We start from the raw sequence: 14787 nt of genomic DNA, 5'->3' as shown, positions 1-14787 counted from the left end.
ATACTGCATGTTCTGTGAATATTTTTATTCAGAGGAAGGAGTGGATGCTGAGAATAGGAAGTAAATGTGTACAGAGAACAATTCATCCATTTCAGAGGACGATACTTTCTTTGTATTTCCAACATGGTGAATTTTGATATTCATAAGCTAATAGCTTTAAAGCTAGAATATAATTATCTACAGCAAAGATTCCTGAGTAATATGTCAGGTCTTCAATCTTGGGTCCCAACTGCAGTTATTACTAATGCCAATGATAATTTTTCAAAGTATATTCTCCAAGAAAAGCAGTCACAAAAGCACGTGCATCAGCAATATTCCAATCAGCAGTAAAGGCACCATAGGATATCAGCGTGCGAGGCTACAACAGCGCTGTGCCTTTCTGTTCTGTAGGTAAGCGTAGTTGTGTCACTGATTACCATGATTGCACCCTCTGCTTTTGAACTCGTGGCAGCTCTAGAGATGTACCATCCAAGGACCACTCTTCGCTTTCAGCTTGCAAGGTATGGACATGATACAGTGTAGAAAGAATGTGAAGAACAAGGGAGGAAGAAGAAAGTTCTGCTGGTGTTTTATTTCTACCAGACAGGAGAATATATTCAAGTTCATGGGATGTCGATAACCTATGTCTTACTGTTTTCAGAGTTCTTGTTCTCTATCTGGGAAATCTCTACAGTTTGATCATTGCTCTCCTGGATAAAGTGAACAGTATGAGTGACAGTGTAAGTTAATGTTTGCTAATGTGCAAAATGAGTCGACTTTACAACAGAAAGAATTCCATCCGTAGTATATTTCAACTCAGGTGAAAATTAGTGTGAAATCCAAGCATTACAGCATACTACAATTTGAAAGGATTGTGACGTTTATTTTGTAATGTTCACTTATGAATACTTGTAGTCTTTTGGATAACTGGATCCATTTGATTGCTGACGTGTAGAGAAATAAATAATATATTTACGTGCATTCCTCAATTACTTAAATGTCAGCGTTTTAGGTATTTGGAGGTACTGGACCTAAAATCAGCTTCTATCACTGTTCTAAAAAAATTTCCAACTGCATTTGTGCTTTGGCAGATACTATAAAGTCATCTAATTGCTGCTTGAAAACATGTGAAGTGTTTTCATGTGTACATATGCCTTGTTGAAGACATGAGGCTTTTGCATGTATGCAGGTGTAAAGAGAGAAACAGTACAGGTGAAAATGCAGTTTTCAAGACATTTGTTTTTTCAGGTTAACAGCAATTCAAGTAATTCTATCCCCTCTTTTGCAACTGGAACTCCTCCTAAAGAAGGCAATTTATCTGCAACTATTTCTGATGCACAAATGAACAGCAACAAATCTCACGCTCAAAGCTTGCCAACCTCTGATTCACTGGTTAACAACACAGCTTCCTCTAGCTCTGCCCAGAATCAGTGCTGGGAGACCTACGTTGGTCAAGTATGTCACTGTTATATTATTGAATCTATTCCTAATTCCTCTTTCACCAGAAGTTAAAACCATGTCATACTGTGTTCAGTTTTAGAGGTTTTCTTGGTGTAAATTCCAGAAATTTAGCTAAGGGCTGTATAGAAAGAGGGAAGATTGCACAGATTGGTATGGCCACACAAGAGCTTTGTTTGTTGTTCAGTATATACAATGTGCTTAGTGTTGTACAAGTGTTCTTAGCCAGCCTTCAGTCTCTGTCTTCTGCACAGGCAGATCTCTACTGATGAGTGATGCAGATAGATTGCATTTTAATGGGATGCGTATTACAAAGGTTGTCATTTGATCCTGATGTACTTTGGTCACTGTCAGTGCTGCACTCATCCAGCGCCCAGGCCACTAAACGAAAAATGATGCTAGCACATTTCTGGCTTGCTTAGTTCATTGTTCCAAAGTGAGCAATATCAAAGGTCTTGTTTGATCATCAGGAGCCAAATTTCCTCCTAGGTCTATTAGGCTGACTTCTATTCTGCCTGCTGCCCTCCCTATTCCACAGGCATCGGGTATTTTTTTGAACTGTTCTTTCTTTTCTTCTTTTACAGAATGGGTTAGAGATCTTTGTTTTTATTTTTAGATAATCTTTTCTACTTAATTGTATGTTTTCAAGGCTCAACTAATTAAGGAGCAACCCCATTAATCTGTAAGCACAAAACAGACTTCTGTTGTGGCTTGGTGACCCTACTGTCATTGGGCTGTGGTTTTCGGTGAACAACAAGCATTTCTCCTTGTGAAGGACTTATTAAGTGTCTATTTCAAGAGTCAGTACAACAAAGGATTGGGTACAATAGAGAAAATAGCTGCATCCTGTCTATCTAGATAAATATTCAGTAGGCTCATTAGAAAGGTTGAGACCACCATGCCCAGAGTTTTATTGCTGCAAACTGTAGAAGGCACACTTGAAGTCTAATTATGTTTGTTCTTTACATTAGGCAAAGACAAGGGTAAAGTCAAACAGGAAATGCATATAAGGAAACTTTGTATAAAATCATGCTTCATCAGGGTACTGAGCATGATTCAAAATGTGAAATGCAAGTATAAATGCAAAAGAGCTGTATGCAAGGCAGTTTGTTTCAAGAATGACTCAATATGTTGGAATAATATGTTTTACAGGAGATGCTAAAGCTGTCAATCATCGACATGATATTCACAGTTGCGAGCATCCTGCTAATTGATTTTTTCCGTGGACTGTGTGTCCGATATTTAAGTGATTGCTGGTGCTGGGACCTAGAAAGCAAGTTTGTAAGTACAGGCTTTTATTTTATGAAACAAAGATGCTGGTGATGGGTGGGCTCCTTCCCATAGTACTGGATGTTCTGAAAGCCTTTTGATAGGTAAATAATTTCTACATAGCACAATCTATAAAGGCACAACTCGCACTGAGTTTTATTTGGAGAGTACAGGATAAATGCTGAGATGGAGTATTTTTCTCAGGCCTACTCCCATGGCTGTGGTGCACAGACTTTTGTCTTTCCCAGAATGAGATTATGGAACAATCCCATAGAAAATGATGAGTAATTTGTTGGCCTTTAGAAAAACAGAGGGAACATGTTGCATCCCATATCTTCCTTTCTTAGCTGTAACAACTGTCCATAATAGAGACAGTGATCCAAGAAGGAAGGAAATTACTGTAGTATTTGGTTAGCAAGCAGCTGTAGGCATGAAAGGCTAAGTCTGTTCCTTGTCCTTAAGTAAACAAAGTAAACTAGAGATGAATTAGTTTATCTAATCCCCTGATACTGAGTAGGTTTACTGGGTTCTCACTGTCTGCCAGAAGGTGGTATTTGATCCAGACATTTCAGGCCATGTGCTGTCTGAAAATGGAGTCAGCCAAACGATTCTAATAAGTGATCCAGAAAAAAAAAATAAGAGTAAGGTGAAATATTTATCCTATACTCTGTTTCTTGTAGCCAGAATATGGTGAATTCAAAATTGCAGAGAATGTACTGCATTTGGTCTACAATCAAGGAATGATCTGGTATGTAATCCGCAAGTGATCTGATTGATTGCCAAGTATGACAGTTCTCAATGAAATGTATTCCAGCAAGATACTACCAAAGCATTCTCTTACACTTTATTGTATTAAGAATTTGTCTGTTGCTAGTGACTTGTTGCTTACCTATTCTTTTCATGCAATGCTTTGCTGTTAAAATTGCTGTGGCAACACTGAGCACTGACATGACATTGTTCTTCCAGGATGGGAGCCTTCTTTTCACCTTGTTTACCGGCATTCAATGTCCTCAAGTTGATTGGACTCATGTACCTGAGGAGCTGGGCTGTATTAACGTGCAATGTACCACATCAGCAGGTTTTTAGAGCCTCTCGGTTAGTCCAAATAAGAATGTAAGATAAAGAATAAATGCAACGCAGTCAATGGAAATGTCTTCTGTGTGCAGAAACAAAACAAAAGGAGCTTTTAGTTCTGAAAATTGACAATCAAAATGGACAGATATCAAAGGCCTGTGAAGAAAAAAAATTAGTTACCAAGAAACTGGAGAATTTGGAGTTACAGCAGGGTACTTAGATACACACAAAAGAGACTCAAGCGGGATTGAATTGCCCAAAGCTGGTTTGTGATTGTACTGAAAACATCTAGATATTCTCTCCGAAAAGGGAAGGTATGAGTTTCAATGGCAGTATGCAGGGCAGAAGGACTCGTAGCAAACTTGGCGTTTCACAGAGGAAATCAAGCAGTACCATCAAAAGTATTTTTATTGTGAAAGTTAGGGGATAAACAGAAATCAAACTAAATAATATGTCACAGAATATTCCCAGATCAGGAAATGCGGCCTGACAGAGATCATTTATTTCCATACCAATCTGATTAAGTGCAATAAGCTCCATGTGTAAATCGCTGCAAGTTCTGTATCTTGGTGTTTCTTTTTATGAAAACCATTAAGTATCCTATTTTATCTGCTGCATCACACAATAGAACTTCCCCTTTTTATACTATCAGGATGAATATAAGAATTATTTTTTCAAACTGAAATAATTTAGGGCATCTTTACATCTTAGGAATCAGTTATTTCTAATATGTTTTGAAGATGAATCAAATTCTGCTTCTTTTTTCTTATTTTCCCCAACAAATCTGGACAGTCAAGTGAGTTTTTATAGAACAGTGCTATAAACAGTTCTCTGACTGTAGCAGCAGTATCTGGAAAGCAGTACAAATAAAATTGTGACCATTAAGGGTCTATTTAAAGTGGCTCTGTTCAGACTTTTTAATCGGAACAGAATGATTTTGATCTTTCAGAAACGTAATCTTGAACTTGTTAGGTAGATGAAGACTTGCATCTTTCATGTTGCTTCTGCTTTTCTCCCTGATTAGGGTAATCTGAAACGTTTATGCCTTCTTGCAGATCCAATAATTTCTACTTGGCCATGTTGCTGTTCATGTTGTTTTTGTGCATGTTACCAACAATTTTTGCTATTGCCCGATACAAGCCATCTTTAACCTGTGGTCCTTTCAGGTAAGTTATAACGGACTAATGAAAATGGCAATGATTTTATTTCACCCTCAATTAGTTAATCAGGTTCAACAATACCCAAATTATCAATAAATAGTAGTTTTTGGATGGGGCAATGCTTTCGTGCTGCCCATGTTTTCCAGTTTAAGAATTAATTAGTTGAATACCTCATCATCCTAAATGAGGTTACGTGTTTTGCTTTATATACATGGTTCCACTAGTTCATATTTAAATGATGCAGTGTGCCATCAAGAAATTTATCACATATTGGTACCCTTCAAGCCTGGTCAGTGCTTTTGCACTCTTGCAAATTTGTTTAAAATGTAAGTAATGAACAAGTAGCCTTTAGTTTTTGTTTTTGCCTTTTTTTTTTTTTTCCTTCAGTACACTTACACTGTATATAAGTGGTCTTAGATTAATTTTTTTATTATTATTCAGTGCAACGCTGCTTAAAAAGTGGACACACCAAGGATTTTTTTACGATTTAATTTTATTTTTTCTTTCCCTGTAGTGGACAAGACAAAATATATGATATTGTTTCTGAAACAATTAAAAATGATTTTCCTGTGTGGTTCAACTCAGTGGTTACTTACATCAGCAGTCCTGTGGTGGTCCTCCCTGCGCTCTTACTTCTATTGTAAGTACTTTGTTTCTCATAGCAAATTTAACTCCACTGTGTTAATACTAACTTCATCTCTAGACAGTCTCATGTTGATACTGAGGAACAGTAACATTATTAAGCATATACAAAGAAAAAAACAACCTTACTGAATGTATGCTATAAGCATCGGATGGGAATGAGAGTATGTTGAAAATGCCGTCACCCTATTTTCAAAAAGCTGCTTCTGTGCTAAAGGAAGTTGGACCCTGTGTTAAAGGAAGTCCATTCTGTTGTGTCAAAGCTTACAATGCTCTTGGCTCCAGGAAGTTTTAAGATCCTTCTTCCCACTCAAGAGCACCTCAGAAGATAATTTTCCATTTCCTCAGGGCGATTAGTTCTGCTTAGACTGAACTCTGTTCACAGGCGTATCATTGAAAGAAGCTACCCAGTCACACTGATTCCTGACAAGATAAATCAGTTACGAAGGTCTGCTCTTAAGTGTTAATGTAATACAGCTTCCTGCAGACTATCCAGTGGAAGTCCTTTCTTATGCCAGACTCTAAATAATTGTTCACAGCTGGGAATTAATATTTACTTTGAGCTGTTGGAAATTCACTTTGCTTCTGTGAAGTATCATTTGCTTTGCAGGTGCCTTTCTATCATTTTTTCTCCATAAACAGATGAGCGCAGTTTGTTTTACCAGCTTGGTAATTGAAAGGACCTAAAGCAGTATTTACTATTTGTATCTTTTTCCTCTGTCGTATTTAGAAATGCACGAAAATTTACTGACTGCTTCAAACTGATGACTGAGTACCTACATAAATGTTTATGTTATCTAGTTCAGCCATAAGTCTGTTTCATTTGAAAGCCATTGTCAGGCTAGATCTGATGTCAGCTGGGTCAGTGTTAATGTAACAAGGTCTTATTCCAGCCAGCCAACAAAATGACAGTGGAATGAGCTTACAATTTAGCTGTAGTTCAGTAACCTTGGGGTGAAAAAAAAAAAAAAAAAAGAAAGAAAAAAAAGTGGGGGGGAGAAAGCATCTATCACAATTTTCATTTTGAGCGTGTCTGGAACTGAAACAGAATAAGCTAGAAATGCACACAGGGCTACATGCATAATAAAAAGACTTGCAAAAAGCACAGGCACAATTCAACCTGTAGTTAAATCTGTTTTCAATATCACTTATTTGTTAAACTTTCATATATGCTTGCCTGAAAGAAAGGTATGATCCATTATCACAGTATAAAGGAAATGCTGGAACACAAGGACTGACTTTGCCATTTTGATGACTCATAAACCTTTAAAGAGAAAACAGTCAAGAGTGTTTAATGTGACTCATAATCACCTCTTTCACTTCTAGCATGCTGATCTATTACCTACAAAGTATTGCAAGATCATTGAAATTCACCAACAATCAGCTGAGAATGAAGATACAAGCAGTAAGTAGAGCTCAAAGTACTTTCACATACAAATTGGTGGGTTTTCAAGGAAGTGCTAGCCTAATTAATGTCATCTTCAATATTTCACAATGTAAATCCATCCTGCCTTTGTTATCTCTATGCAGTACTGGATTTACTTTCTAATCCAAAATAACCTTCTCATTCTCCTGAATGTGTTTTAGGAAAGAACTGAAGATAAGAAAAAGGTGGTGCAAATGGCAGTAGGTAAGTTGTTGAGCTTAGGAAATTCCACTATTAATAAGGGATTTGGACGTGAAGATATTTTTATTTCTCATACACATAGGGAGGTTCAACTGTATTAAAAACAAAACAAAACACATGTTTCCTGTGTAGTCATACATTTAGATGGTTTTTAAGCCCAGCTTGACTTAATCTTGGCAGCACTGAAAGCCAAGGCATGTAGTTTTCACTGAGATCTCTGTGCTGGGTATTTTCTGGCTTTTACCACCCACAGGACAGAACCTAGTAGACATTCCTGATGATTAAATCATGCCAGATTTTACTCAAAATTCAGAGGGTAGTAAGTAGAAGAGGGGAAAAGGGAATGGCTCCTTTGACCTCTCTAAGTTAAACATCTCATCTGCATTGAAGAGATTTCAGACTTACTCATCTACTGTACCTGAGGGGATTTGTGCCTACACCTTTTACCTCTCAGATTTTAGACATGAGAAACTACATTAAATTCTCTGACCTTTGGGTAAATTTGAGCCAGTGCGTTTACACAACTTCTAAATTTAGAGGCTTGGAGAGTTCCTGTAATAAATTCTGTTTTCTAGCCAGATTCCAGAATCTGGATGGGAGTGACAAAAGACCAGACCAAGACGGTGGTCTTATTAGCCAGGAGTCTTCTGTTCGGGCCTCAACCCCACGGAAGAATGGCAGCGTCTTGAACTTTGAATCTCCTGTGAGCAAAGGCACCAGAATACAAACCATCTCCCAGACTGTGCCCCACACCGTGCCCTCGACTGATGCAGCAAGACCTGTGAATGCAACTCCCACAACTTCAGCTTCTTTAACGCCCTCAGTATCAAGTGTACAGAAAGCAAGAAACGACCATACCACTAGCAGGCAAGACTGGTTTTTTTAAAAGCAGAATCATTTGTAGATACTATTCAGAATGCCGGTAACACTCCGAATATCTTCCGTTTTAATTATACTGGTAAGCATATCTCCTAACATTTCCTTCCCTTTTTTTTTTATTTTTTTCCTAAAGGTACCCAAGTGTTGTGCATGGGAGTGCAAGTGAGCTCTGTAAAACAAAGGCCTATACGCCAGTGGCTTTCAAAAAACGTACTGAAGATGTTCACTCTGAGCCTCTCTTTAGGAAAAGCATTCGGCAGGTAAATCCAGATGCTTTTGGAGCGGGGGCTCCTGTTTTTGTGGGACGCAGACCACATGCTACCAGATACTATGTTGTTAATGAAAGTGAACCCCGTAAAAAATCAGGCCGTTCTACCTCCCGACTCCAAAGGCAATTCCGAATAGAAGAGCCAGAAGATATTGTTGAGTTGTATCCGCACAATATCAGAAGATACGTGGTTCAAACACCACAACGCATGTATTCTCCTCATCCCAGTGAAGATGAGGAGGATGAAGAGGAACTTGGGAGACGCTATATGAAAAGATCCCATCGCCCTCGGTCACTGTCTGACCTTCGCCCAGCACCGCGATTTTATATTGGGGAGCGTGCTGATGGCCATGTTCTTACGAGCAAAGACCTAGCCAAAGTGCATTACAAATCTTGGGATGATGGTTTTGAGCTAGACCTGGACAGACCTCCATATGCCTACAAAAAAGTGCACCTGAAAAATGTTGATCAGCACTATCTTGAGCCGCATGTGAAACCTAAAATGAAGCATATACTGGAGCAGTCTCTAACAGAATCTGACTCAGTTTCCATTGAATCGAGCAGTGATCCACAGAACAGCAGCAATGACCAATACATCCAGGTCATTCATAGCAAGGAAAAGTACCTGAAACCTGGGACAAAACTCACCAAAAAGAAATCAAAAAACAATACTGAACTAAATATGTCTGAGCCTAATGAACTGGTATGCTCAAATGTCTGAGAAAGTGCCCCAACTTTTTGTGTTTAGAACAGGTTTGTGCACAGGTTTGTGTAGTCATTGTACTTCCTGCACAGGTTTGTGTAGTCATTGTACTTCCTGTTTAAGGTCTATTAGAATAACTACCACAGTCAGCCATTCAAGGTGGGAAAAGCATAATTAGTCCTGTGTTTTACTGTTAACTGTACCTTGCTTTGACATCATTCTCCTTTATTACATGTTATGCTGTTTAAAAAAAAAACAAAAAACAAAAACAAAACAAACAAAAAAAAAACAACCAAAAAACTATTGGAAAATCAAAAGCAGTGTACTTGGAGCACTTGAATTAAACCTGTATAGAAGTACATCAGACAAGGCTCTCTGATGTGATTGCAGAAACATGCTCCTACTGAATCCATGCAGCAGGTAACCACCATCCTACAAGCACAGAACTGCTTCCTGAAGTATGGAATCAAAGAATTGAGTTGGAAGGGACCCTTCAAGGCCATCTGGTCCCACTGCCCCACACTGAACAGGGACACCTACAGCTGATCAGGTGCTCAGAGCCCCGTCCAGCCTGACCTGCAGTGTCTGTAGGGATGGGGCACCCAGCACCTCTCTGGGCAACCTGTGCCAATGCCTCACTGCCCTTATTATAAAAAAAACTTCTTCTTTATGTCCAGTCTAAATCTCCCCTCTTTTAGTCAGAAACCATTTGCCATTGTTTTATCACAACAGACACTGCTAAAGAGTGTCCCCTCTTTCTTACAGCCCCCTTAGGTTCTGAGAGGCCGCTCTCAGGTCTCCCCACAACCCGGGCTGCACAGCCCCAGATCTCAGTCTGTGTTCCATGCCTTGGGTCATTTCTGTGGCTCTCCTCTTGATGTGCTCTGGCAGGTTCACGTCTCTTCTCTACTAAGAACTTCAGATCTGAACACGGTACTCCAGGTGAGATCTCACATTGCAGAACGGAGGGGCAAATCCTCTCCCTCGCCAAGCTGACAGCGGTGCTTTGGATGCAGCCCAGGACACGCTTGGCTTTCCGGACTGCGAGGGCATGTCGCTGGCTCACGCGCAGCTGCCATCCAGAAGCACCGCCAAGCCTTTTTCGGCAGAGCCGTGTTCCGATCCTTCCTATCCCAGGTCTCCTACTCGTTGCCTATGGAGGCTGGAAGTCCATGCAGTTAACCCTCCGCCGTGCCACGCCAGGATGTCGCAGCCCTCAGGTGAGGGGGAGGTGCCGCCATCGGCCCACGGGGGCGGCGCAGCGCGGCGCCTCATAGGCGGTGTGCGAGCGGCTGCCCCGCCCTCCCTGACCATGGACTACGCGGGGCTCGCCGAGTCGGCGGCCGACAAGATGGGGCTGTACCGGCGGGACGCGGACGGCTGGCGGAGCTGCCGCCGCACGGTGAGCGCCGGGGGATGCGGGGCGGTCGGGGCCCTGGGGCGGTCAGACCGGCGGGGCGGCTGACGGCTCTCCCTGCCCGCAGAACGAGGTCGCGGTGTCCTGGAGGCCGTCCGCCGAGTTCGCCGGCAACGTGTAAGTGAGCTTAGCGGAAGGAAGCGGGGTCGGGGCGAGGCGGGAGCGGCAGCGCGTTCGGTTTCGTTTCGCCTCCCCTCAGGTACCGCGCCGAGGGCACCGTGGCCGCCCGCCCGCAGCAGGTCTGGGAGTGCATCAAGCCGGTGGCCGGAGGGCTCAGGACCCAGTGGGACCAGAACGTGAAGGACTTCGAGGTGGTGGAGGCTGTCAGCGATGTGAGTGCTGAGCGTGGGTTTGGGGACTCGGCGTTCCTGTTTGTGCCGCTTACGAAACAGCCGACGTCGCTTGCGGGGAAAGGGCTGCGGTGTGCTGGGATGTGCCTCTCCGTACCGTTATGGGAGTAGATTGTATCTGTTCTCTTGAAGGGCTGTCTTTCTGAAAGGAGCTGCTTTATGTTTTGGGCTAAATACGATGTATTTTAAAGATAAGTAAACTTATGTCGCTGAAGATCTTGCACTACAGTGTTACCGCTGCAAATTGAGGCAAGCAGAATCTCCGTTAGCAGTCTTTCCTGTTCCTTCACAGATGTTTAGAGAATCACAGAGTGGCTTCGGTCAGAAGTGACCTTACAGCCCACCCAGCTCCACCCCTTGCCATGTGCTGTGTGCCCCCACCAGCTCAGGCTGCCCACAGCCCCATCCAACCTGGCCTGGAACTCCTCCAGGGATGGGGCACCCACAGCTCTGGGCAGCTGCGCCCAGCCATCGCTGCTCTCTGAGTAAAGAATTTCATCCTAACATCTAATCTAAATTTCCCCTCTTTTAGTTACTGGAAATATGAAGGTTTCTGCAGCACAGTATCTGGGTATCAAGTTGCTTTCTTAAGCGACCTGTTACAGAGAAGGTATCTTCATGAAAGTCCTGAAAAAGAGTAGTGTTTTAATTGTCCACTGAGCACATGTGTGCCAGATCTGCTTTTCAGCATCTTTTGTGGCATCTTTCCTTAAACAACCAGGGATCAATGCAACATTGGTGTGTTTTCCTTCATTAAATAATTTAATTAGCATACCATGGTGCCTTTTGCCTGTGCTGATTTGCTTTTTTTTGTTGTTTTTTTTTTGTTTTTTTTTTTTCAGTGAACAGTGTAATATAACTCCTTCATAAGTTCATCAAGTGTAACTGAAAGAGTACAAGAAAGCACAGGGATATTTATGCTGTACTTTTGGAAACATCAACTGATGTAAAGTCCTTTGTAATTTCCAGGCTGTCTCTGTATGCAGAACTACAACCCCTTCAGCTTTCATGAAGATTATTTCACCAAGAGAATTTGTGGATGTGATCTTAATGAGGCAATATGAGGATGGGACGATGCTATCTGCTGGTAAGATGCTTATGTTCGTGTTGTAATCTTGATTAAAGGATAAAATATTTGTGGTCTCTTTGCATTGTTCTTAGGCATAAGTCATATTCTTTTGTAGTTTGTTTTTTTTTTCATCTTCACGCAATTGTTTGCCTGCTGCAAATCACTGCTTTTATTGCTTCTTTGCTCAGCTGCCCAATTTTCCCCTGCTATTCAGGAATGGTTAGCCAGAAATTCTAATACCTGGAGTATTGCTCCTGGAGTGCTCTTTCTTAGCAGTCAAGTGGTCTATACCTCTGTGCTATGGATTTGTTGGAAGCAACTTGGTTGAAACCCAGAGATCAGCAATGCACTTAGGCAGTGCAGTTTCATTAACACTCTCTCAGGGCGTCCTGATGCTTGGTTCAGAGCTCAGCAACAGTTACTTCTGAATGTAACACTTCTTTGATTTCTCAGGTCAGCAGCCCCAGCAGTTTCTACTTCAATGGTAGTTTCTGTGCTTGTATGATGCAGCCCAATAATAGGAGCGTTATGCTGCTTATTCTTTTCAAATATGTTTTCTTAGAGTGAATGTGCTTCTCAGCTGCTGCTTTGAGTACAAAGGACTCTTTCCCATCTCCTGTGTAAATGACATACTTCTTGAATGCTTTTTCTTATAGCTACCAATGTGGAACACCCACTGTGTCCCCCTCAAGCAAATTTTGTGAGAGGGTATAATTATCCCTGTGGCTGCTTCTGCATACCAATTCCAGGGTAAGAAGAGATCTATTTGACCACTATATTTTGAACCCTTTCTTACCCATTGTGCAGCGTGTTTGTGTGTATGTGGCTATCTGCAGTGTGTAGTTCCTTGGCAATGACATGTTTCTATCTTCCTGTGACATGTAATTGTTATGACTGAGTGCCTATTCTGTTCTCTTTTATGCTGTGAGTTAGTTCTCTTCTTTGAGAGAAGTGAATGTTACACGAACTGTTGTCACAATTCTTGCTGACCTCTTAAATGGAGATTCAGCAGAGCATAGGTTATGGTCTTAATTTTGGTAAATGTGTATCTAGCTGTTTGTTACACTGCCATAATTTGTAAACAGAATCACGTACTCAATAGGGCCTAGCTTAATTGTAATTTGACACACACATTTATAGAAATTTAAAATTAATGTCTGTTGTTTGTTTAAAAAAACTAACTTAGAAATATCTATCATCACCTAGTTCATATATGAGAGTCATTGTAAAGTCCTTAATGTTTCCAAACCTCTGGCTATAAAATCATTTGCATTGTCTTTCAGGGAACCAGACAGGACTCAGCTCCTCAGTTTCTTTCAGACCGATCTTGGTGGCTATCTTCCCCAGACTGTCGTGGATTCTTTCTTTCCAGCTAACATAGCTGGATTTTACAGCAATCTGACCAAAGCTGTTAAGGCATTAAAAGCATGATGAGACCAAATGCTGACATCACCAGCTGAGCGTAGGAAATGAACTGGCAGTTTGAGGGTAGTGATCATGAGAAGTAGGAAGTTGGCCAGTAACACTTTTCTGCTGACAAAGATCCTCGGTAAACGTGAAATTGTTCAAAGTAATGCATACTTTTCTAATAGGATATCCTTCATTTCTATAATTAGAAGATGTCACACTAGAGGCAAGAAGAATCCTGCAGGCAGCACTGCTGGCTTTCTGTGGGAGACAAATATACTAGATCTGTTCTTCATCAGAGTCTATGATTATAGCATAAAATCCACTCTACCAGCATTAGTCAGGTGCAAGCGAAACAGTTTCTCTGAAGCTCTGTGCAGACTCCCATGGAACAATGTTCCTTAACAGACAAATAGGTGGCTCTTCTGATGCCAGCCCTCACAGAGCTGCTAGGATGTTTCAGAAAAGTCAGAATTAATTGGATTGTGTGTAGGATCCCAATTGTTTGTTCCCACAGACGTAGATATTTGTGGTAAATATAAGTTAAGTGCTGCTTTTCCTAAATCAAAGTCTAGCAATGCAAATCAATTAATAGGTCTGTGGGTTGGCTTGTAGACACTTTTCTTTCTTCCCCTCTGTACCATGACAGTCATTTCCACAGCATCAAACCAAACTGCGCTGATAGAGTGGCAATAAAGAGGATTAAGCACTTTACTTGCCTTGTTTTTTTTAACTGCACTTGAAATACTCAGGTATTTCAAACACTTTTCAGCTTCTTGTAGTGAGAGGTCTCAACAGGTAAACAGTCATTTCTGTAGCTCAGTCATGACTTGGCAGGCCATCTCTTTAATACTCTCTTTAATACTTACCTGACAGCACTGACTTGGGAAATCAGCTCCTGATCAAGCGTGTTGTGATATGTGCAGCTTTTAAAAATATGTACGGTGCTGGTTACCGTGGGAATGTCAGACATTGCTATGGGTTACATAGAATCACAAAAGGAAAATTAATTACTGTATTAGCAATTGGTAGGTTGTGATTTTAATGCTTTAACTTGGTTATTTAACAAAGTTAATATGCTCTGCTCTTTATCCGTGTATTTGTGTTATGTTGGTGTGGGGCATAGGTTTGCATACAAAGTGTTCTACTGTAATTCTCACCTTGTGGAATAGATTTTTTTAGGGAAGCAGTTTTTAATTCAGTCCTTTTTATGTACAAAGATGTAAAAACTTCTATGAGGGTGATGAAATAAATATTTTTTTCTGCTGTACCTTGTTGTCTTTCCTGCTATATCTTCCTGTTTCTCTTTAAAATTGTTCCTCCTACCCCTTCACAGGGTACCTTGAAGCACCGCTTGGATCTCCAGCATTTCTCAGAATTCAGTGCAGCGAGACAGCAAACAGCCTTCCCTTTAATTTGCACTCCCCACTAAGTGGGGATATAATGTTTTGGTGAGGGCTCTCATTCTTGACTTCTTTGTCCATG

General features: G+C 41.0%; 2 protein-coding genes across 4 annotated transcripts in view; both read left to right on the top strand.

The window, feature by feature from the left end:
- Positions 1–9919, top strand: part of TMC3 (transmembrane channel like 3) — a 74518-nt gene extending 64599 nt beyond the window's left edge. For all 3 annotated transcript variants that reach the window (XM_052671642.1, XM_052671645.1, XM_052671644.1), the window contains 13 exons: positions 391–500; positions 641–719; positions 1228–1434; positions 2590–2718; positions 3387–3454; positions 3673–3801; positions 4836–4946; positions 5455–5580; positions 6909–6987; positions 7170–7212; positions 7785–8076; positions 8222–9109; positions 9152–9919. In XM_052671642.1, the coding sequence (XP_052527602.1) occupies positions 391–500; positions 641–719; positions 1228–1434; positions 2590–2718; positions 3387–3454; positions 3673–3801; positions 4836–4946; positions 5455–5580; positions 6909–6987; positions 7170–7212; positions 7785–8076; positions 8222–9077 (2229 nt within the window). In that variant the 3' untranslated portion in view covers positions 9078–9109; positions 9152–9919. The remainder of the gene's footprint in view (positions 1–390; positions 501–640; positions 720–1227; positions 1435–2589; positions 2719–3386; positions 3455–3672; positions 3802–4835; positions 4947–5454; positions 5581–6908; positions 6988–7169; positions 7213–7784; positions 8077–8221; positions 9110–9151) is intronic.
- Positions 9920–10026: 107 nt separating this feature from the next.
- Positions 10027–14572, top strand: STARD5 (StAR related lipid transfer domain containing 5). Its single transcript, XM_052671647.1, has 6 exons — positions 10027–10461; positions 10544–10593; positions 10676–10808; positions 11796–11913; positions 12552–12645; positions 13179–14572. The coding sequence occupies exons 1-6, from the start codon at positions 10111–10113 to the stop codon at positions 13324–13326; spliced, it is 894 nt and encodes a 297-aa protein (XP_052527607.1). The 5' UTR covers positions 10027–10110; the 3' UTR covers positions 13327–14572.
- The last annotated feature ends 215 nt before the right edge of the window (positions 14573–14787 follow it).

Source organism: Tympanuchus pallidicinctus, unplaced genomic scaffold (assembly GCF_026119805.1).
Source record: "Tympanuchus pallidicinctus isolate F22 unplaced genomic scaffold, pur_lepc_1.0 scaffold12, whole genome shotgun sequence".
In the NCBI taxonomy this organism is placed as follows: domain Eukaryota; kingdom Metazoa; phylum Chordata; class Aves; order Galliformes; family Phasianidae; genus Tympanuchus; species Tympanuchus pallidicinctus.
Note: the sequence above shows the minus strand (reverse complement) of the source record. Positions and strands in the feature narration are given on the sequence as shown.

Excerpts from the sequence above, each read along its gene's own strand:
- STARD5 (XM_052671647.1), top strand. The coding sequence starts at position 10,111 with ATGTCGCTGGCTCACGCGCAGCTGCCATCCAGAAGCACCGCCAAGCCT. Across the intron at positions 11,914-12,551 it reads TGGGACGATGCTATCTGCTG|CTACCAATGTGGAACACCCA; the intron begins GTAAGATGCTTA and ends TTTTTCTTATAG. Across the intron at positions 12,646-13,178 it reads TTCTGCATACCAATTCCAGG|GGAACCAGACAGGACTCAGC; the intron begins GTAAGAAGAGAT and ends ATTGTCTTTCAG.